General features: G+C 39.2%; 1 protein-coding gene across 5 annotated transcripts in view; it reads left to right on the top strand.

Annotated features, from left to right (window-relative positions):
* Positions 1-2539: 2539 nt before the first annotated feature.
* Nav3 (neuron navigator 3) overlaps positions 2540-6000 on the top strand; it is a 330800-nt gene continuing 327339 nt past the window's right edge. For 3 of the 5 annotated variants that reach the window (XM_087557237.1, XM_087557236.1, XM_087557235.1), the window contains exon 1: positions 2754-3143. In XM_087557237.1, coding sequence (XP_087413363.1) covers positions 2901-3143 — 243 coding nt within the window. In that variant the 5' untranslated portion in view covers positions 2754-2900. 5 annotated transcript variants of the gene reach the window in all.

The following is a 6000-nucleotide window of genomic DNA, read 5'->3' as shown; positions in this document are numbered from 1 at the left end:
TGTTTATATCCATAGATTAATGACACTTTCTGTCAAAGATGTTTCTCTTTGCAGTGAATGGTAGTGAATGCAGAAACTTATCTAATAAGATACTAAGAATAAGAATTGGATGAAGCATCAGACCAAGAAAGACATTCATACCACTGTTCAAAGACCAAGAGGACAGTGTGAAAGAGGACAAAGGCAATATGAGAGCAGAGAGAGGGAGGGAGGGATGGAGGGAGGGAGGGAGAGAGAGAGAGAGAGACAGAGACAGAGACAGAGACAGAGAGACAGAGAGACAGAGACAAAGAGACAGAGACAGAGACAGAGAGAGACCAAGACAGAGAGAGACAGAGAGAGAGAGAGAGAGAAAGAGAGAGAGAGAGAGAGACCAAGACAGAGAGAAACAGTTGCAACACGCTAAGAAGCTATCTTTTAGACATAATGCAGACATTGTTATCATGAACTCATAGCAGTTGCGGTTGTCTATACTGAGTCTGTACAAGACGGATACCTCAAAAGTTAGATACGGATTGAGAAGAGACTAAGGAAGTCTTATCTCTCGCTGTTCAGCTCTTGACTATTGAGAGATTCTAGGAGAGGAAAAGTTATTGCTTTCAGAACTAGCTGTGAGCACCAAAGTTCTTGATTAAACTCACATGAAGCACAAACCCCTAGAAATACATGAACATGGTAAGCTGTGGGGAAAGGGAGAGGCTTGGTGGTGGTTAGAGGGTAAAGAAGCTGGAGAGTGTGGCCAAACAATGTATAATATACACGTGTGAAATTGTAAATTTAATTACACAAAAGGGGTTCCTCAGTAGAAACATGAGAGATACAAAATAAAGTTCATCCTGTTGGTAGAAAGGACTAGTAAAATCCAGATACTGTTATGTGCACATGTTGCTTTACTAACTAATGGCAAGTTTCCTATGTACAAAGTGTCTTCCAGGACAATGATGCATGTGTTCGTGGCTCTCCTCCTCGTTTTTATTTAGCCAAAATGGAATCCAATATGATTGTAGTAGAGAGATTTTACAAATTGTGTCAGCAGTATTGAGCAGGGATTTGGAAACTTTTTTAAACATGTAAACTTTCAGGTGGAGCTAAAGCTAGCCGTTGTTTAAAGCACTTCTCATTTGAATGGTGCCCAACCCTCTCCTTTCTGTCTTCGTGACTTTGAGTTTCATCCCCCAGCACATCTCAATCGAAATTCTTCTGCTTGTTATCAGGGAAACTGTGGTTCCTGCTTGTGACTTCTAAGTCTCACAAATAAAAGCAGATACAGAAGGAGGATCAGATCAGTGATACATGTTTTTTTTTTAAAGTGTGAAGGTGAAACAACCAGACACACAAGTTGAAAATTCCAACAGCCTCAAGCAAAAAGAGGAGATTCAGAAAAAGTAGTGAATTTTAACATAGGCGTAGAGGTCGCTACAAAAGTAAGAAATTCCTGATTGGTTAGGGAAGTCATTCTTAGACTTAAGGAACTGAGGATAATCTGAGTTCTAAAGGCTCCTGATTCCAGGCTCTTTTGTCTCAGAGCAAAGGGTTATTATTAGATATGGAAATAGAGGTGGATTTTAAAGAAAGAATTTCAAGATAAGAGTGGTCTAGTGAGCTGAGGGAGTAACCCTCGTGGAGGAGGACATTTACAGATGTCCACCTCTCCAATCCAAACTTGCTTTTGTCCCACACGCCCCAGGTAAAGAAGCTTATTGAGTCTGCTGCAAAAATGACTTCTTTCATTTACTGTGGATAGTTTTGCCCCTACTCTCTCTTCTGCACATTAAAGCACCGAGAGTGAGTGCATGCATTCCACGCGATTCCAGAGATTGCTTGCACTAATGCCTGACGTGCTGAGCTCCCTAACTGTTGCATGGGACATTGCTGTCCTGGGAATGAGAATAGCATCATCACATTTAGAAATCAGCATGCATCTAATGCCTGGCTTCCTGTGTTTACAGCAGTTTGTAACATAAGCAGGCAAGGTCTGCTGAAGGCTTCAGTTGCTTTAGCTGGCTGTCCTGTTACTCCAGTTTAGCCTGATTTCATGGGATGAAGCAGAATGAACACCGTGGCTCCTGGCTGTCAAGAGTGAAAAATAGCTGGAAATTAGACAAACAGCTTCATTGCTGAAATTGTTTCCGGGCTAAAAGTTCTTCCAACAGCTGTTTGTTTTGGACAGTGACCTGCTTTTTTTTTTTTTTTCCTTTAGAAAGAAAATGCAGGCCGGTTATTTCTGAAGTCAGGAAGAACCCTTAGCTATCCACTATTGTGGTCTTTTGGCTTCTTTGACAACTAGGCTGAAACTAGACTGAAGGGATTTTCCTTTGTTCCCTCCTCCCCTCACCCTGACCTCTCTCCTTTCAAAGATCAGGGTTTCAAAACCCAGGCTGCTGCTGCTGTAGTGAGGAGAAAACAAAAGGAGGAGCTCTATAATCCTACAAAAATGGCTTTGTAAGAATTTATTTTGCAAACACTAACTTACTGAACAGGAGGGAGAGAGAGAGGAGGGAGAGAGAGAGAGAGAGAGAGAGAGAGAGAGAGAGAGAGAGAGGCACAGAGGAGAGACAGAGAGAGGCAGAGAGAGACAGAGAGAGAAGAGAATGTGAGAATCTGAACTAGCAAGACAGATTCTCAGAAGAGAAAAAAATTTGTCTCTTCCTAAAGTTAGTTTGAAAGTTATTGTCTATCTGATTTTCTTTCTCTCTTTTCTTTCTTTCTCTCTTTCTTTCTCTCTCTCTCTCTCTCTCTCTCTCTTTCTTTCTTTCTTCCTCTCTTTCTCTTAAATCCAGATGACTGCTAGTTTTGCTTAAAGTTTTTTTTTTTTCTTCTGGAAATACTAAAGCTGGAGTCTACCAGACTGAGGTTAGGAGCATTTTCTTTGGCAACACAAAGATACTTTTATAGAAGCCATGCCTGTCCTTGGGGTTGCCTCAAAACTGAGACAGCCAGCTGTTGGGCCAAAGCCTGTTCACGCTGCTCTTCCGATACCGAATCTTGGCATCAGTGTGTCACAGCGCTGTTCTTCAAGACCTTTGGAATTTGCTACACCGGAGCGCTCAATTCTTTCTTGCCAGCTCACATTAAAATCAACCTGTGAGTTTGGAGAGAAGAAAGCCCTGCAGGGAACAGCCAAGGACATCGAAGACAGCAAGGTTAGTAGCTGAAGGTCACTGCAGACTTAAAAAAGAAGAGAAACTTCTCTTCAGTTGTACAAGGAACTTTGAGAGATGGTGACTCTTGGAGAAACTCTGGTATAAGTAGGGTACAGATGTGAGACTGAGCATGGAATTTGCAAACGTTATTTTAATGTGTAGTTGCAAAAGTCATGAACAGAATTTTGAATATCTGTATAGGATAGCCAGTATTCTCAATATCTGGATAGCCAGCATTCTTATTAATGAAATGAGTAATTACTTATTAATATAGTTATTCCTAGGTACTGCTCTCTTAGTGACATTCACAGGTATAAGAAAACAGGAGCCTACTCTCATACACATTTCCTGTAAAAGGAAATCTCTATAAAGTCCCATGTGGATGCTGTCACTTTTCTCCAAATGTCATCCGTGTGGTTTGAATGTTTGAATGTTAGCTGTTTGATTTATTGTAATGTGAAGAAAAAACAATGAAATATTCTCCTTCTTACAACACATTTATCAGGATTTCTGTTTGCAAATTGAAACCCTGCTGTTTTTCTTATTGCTGACATTTTTTTTCAACTATATAATTTCTGGTATTTCATGAGCTCTTGGGTGCTGAGCCTTCCTCAAATGCTTGCTCCAGAGGCAGTATGCTAGCACAGCCTTGCAGCTGAAGCCCTTTGCTAGAGATGGATCTACACCAGTGGTTCTCAGCCTTTGGGTGGCGACCCCTTTTGGAAATTGAATGACCCTTTCACGTGGTTCACGTACAGATAGGTTGCTTATTGGATATTTATATTATAATTTACAAGAGTAGCAAAATTAAAGTTATAAAGTAGCAACAAAGAGGATTTTATGGTTTTGGGTCAATACAGCATGAGGCATTGTCTTAAGGGGTTGCAGCTTTAGGAAGGTTGAGAAGCACTACTCTAAGCTGTCCTAAGTATCACTTGCAGTGTAGCGTTAAACAATGCATCAAGCTTTCTAAGTCTCTCCAAGTTCACCATCTCATCTCTGATGTACTAGGAGACAGCAGCATCTGTTTTCTGCCCACATACAAATATAGGCTAAAAAAGTAACCAAAGTGTGCTTTATATTGACAAACTAAGGATTTAACTGCAAAAGAAAGCCAATCATTTTATCTAACATATTGAGATAAAATTAGACATGCTATCTATTTGAATTATCTTCTTCTGTTCGAGTTTTTAAACTTGGCCAAGATTTCTCCATAAAATCTTAAGAGTTCACCTATTTTACTTTAGATAGATTTTTTTTGTTTGTTTTTTTTTTGGTCTGTAGAAATAGATAGAGTCTATGTTTGTCATTCCATGCTTAATTATATACATGCTATATAATATTACTATTCCAGCTAGTGAAATAAAATCTAGATGAGATAGATAGATGGTAGATAGACAGATGATAGACAGATGATATATTAATAAGTAGATATATATTGTTGATACCTAGATAGATAGATAGATAGATAGATAGATAGATAGATAGATAGATGATACATAAATGTATAGATAGGTAGAATTTTCCCTGTGGAACATGATTGTTACCTTGTATGTTTGCTCAAACTTTTATTTTGCTAAATGGCCTTAACATAAGACTTTTTTTCCAGTAGAATTTGAGTAAATCATTTTGGTCTACACATCTTAATCAAGCATTTAATATTTCTTTTTCTTGTTCTTTTGTTTTATGTACATTGGTGTTCTGCCTCCGTGTATGTCTGTGTGAGGGTGTCAGATCCTCTGCATCTGTGATTACAGAGTTGTAAACTGCCATGTTGGTGCTGGGAATCAAACCCAGGTCCCCTGACAGAAAAGCCAGTGCTCCTAACCACTGACCCATCTCTCCAATCCTAGCATCTGATATCTCAATTAGAGTCCATGGCATGAAAAGTTATAGGAATAATTGTGCTCAGGGGAGTAATTTTACCATGCCTATTATCAGATTTAAGACTGAAAATTTCAAACAAATATGGAGCATGGTTCGGCAGCATATTAAAGTATTTCCATGTGTTATAGAGAAATACATCTAAAATATTTTGATTTAAAGAGCAAGGGAAAATAGCAGAAATGATCAAGGTAGATATATTAAGCAGAGTTAGACTTGAATTCCTGTTGAATACAGCAGGAAATCCAATATCACATTACTACTGGAGACCAGGAAAGACTGTTTCTCAGGCAGGTGGTGAAATCTGAAGATAAATATGGTGAAGCTAAGACTTTGTCAGAGAGCTGGGACCTCTCCACTCTGCCTATCATTCCCCATTAATGGCTCCAAACTTTCTATCTTAAGGGGATTATGGAGTTCCAGTCTAGGAAAAAGACAAATCCCATTTCATGAAGGCTTTATGACATGCCATTGGCTTTCTCAGAGTGCTACCGCCTTATCAAGCCGTGGAAGAAACTGCAAAATGCAGTGCTTCTTCTGAACAGTTGTGTGCCCCTCGAAAAATTACGGGTTCCATTTCTAAGAGAAGCAAATCCTGGATAGTAACCACAATAAATGGCTATCATTAAAAAAGCATTTCAGTGGAATATGCAGCTACTCATTGAACCAAACAGATTTGTGATTGGTCTGAGAGAACAAACTTCTTACCATGTCCAAAATGTCCTTAGTCCCGAATTCTCTGTCCTTTTTTATGTTTTGCAGTAAAATAGATGCTACTGATCAAGACATTATTTATTACAGGGTTAGTTATTATAATTATCTCATATTCTTGCCCCGGTCTCTTCATCATCACCCATTGAACACATCTTCCATGCAGCTTAATCAAAGATTCAGAAGGGTCTTTCCCCTGCCTTACAGTTTCCTTATTCAGGAATGATAGTCTTCTGTTCCTGTTGGTAATTCCATCCAGCTT

This window comes from Rattus norvegicus, chromosome 7, assembly GCF_021556685.1.
Source record: "Rattus norvegicus strain SHRSP/BbbUtx chromosome 7, alternate assembly SHRSP_T2T, whole genome shotgun sequence".
In the NCBI taxonomy this organism is placed as follows: domain Eukaryota; kingdom Metazoa; phylum Chordata; class Mammalia; order Rodentia; family Muridae; genus Rattus; species Rattus norvegicus.
Note: the sequence above shows the minus strand (reverse complement) of the source record. Positions and strands in the feature narration are given on the sequence as shown.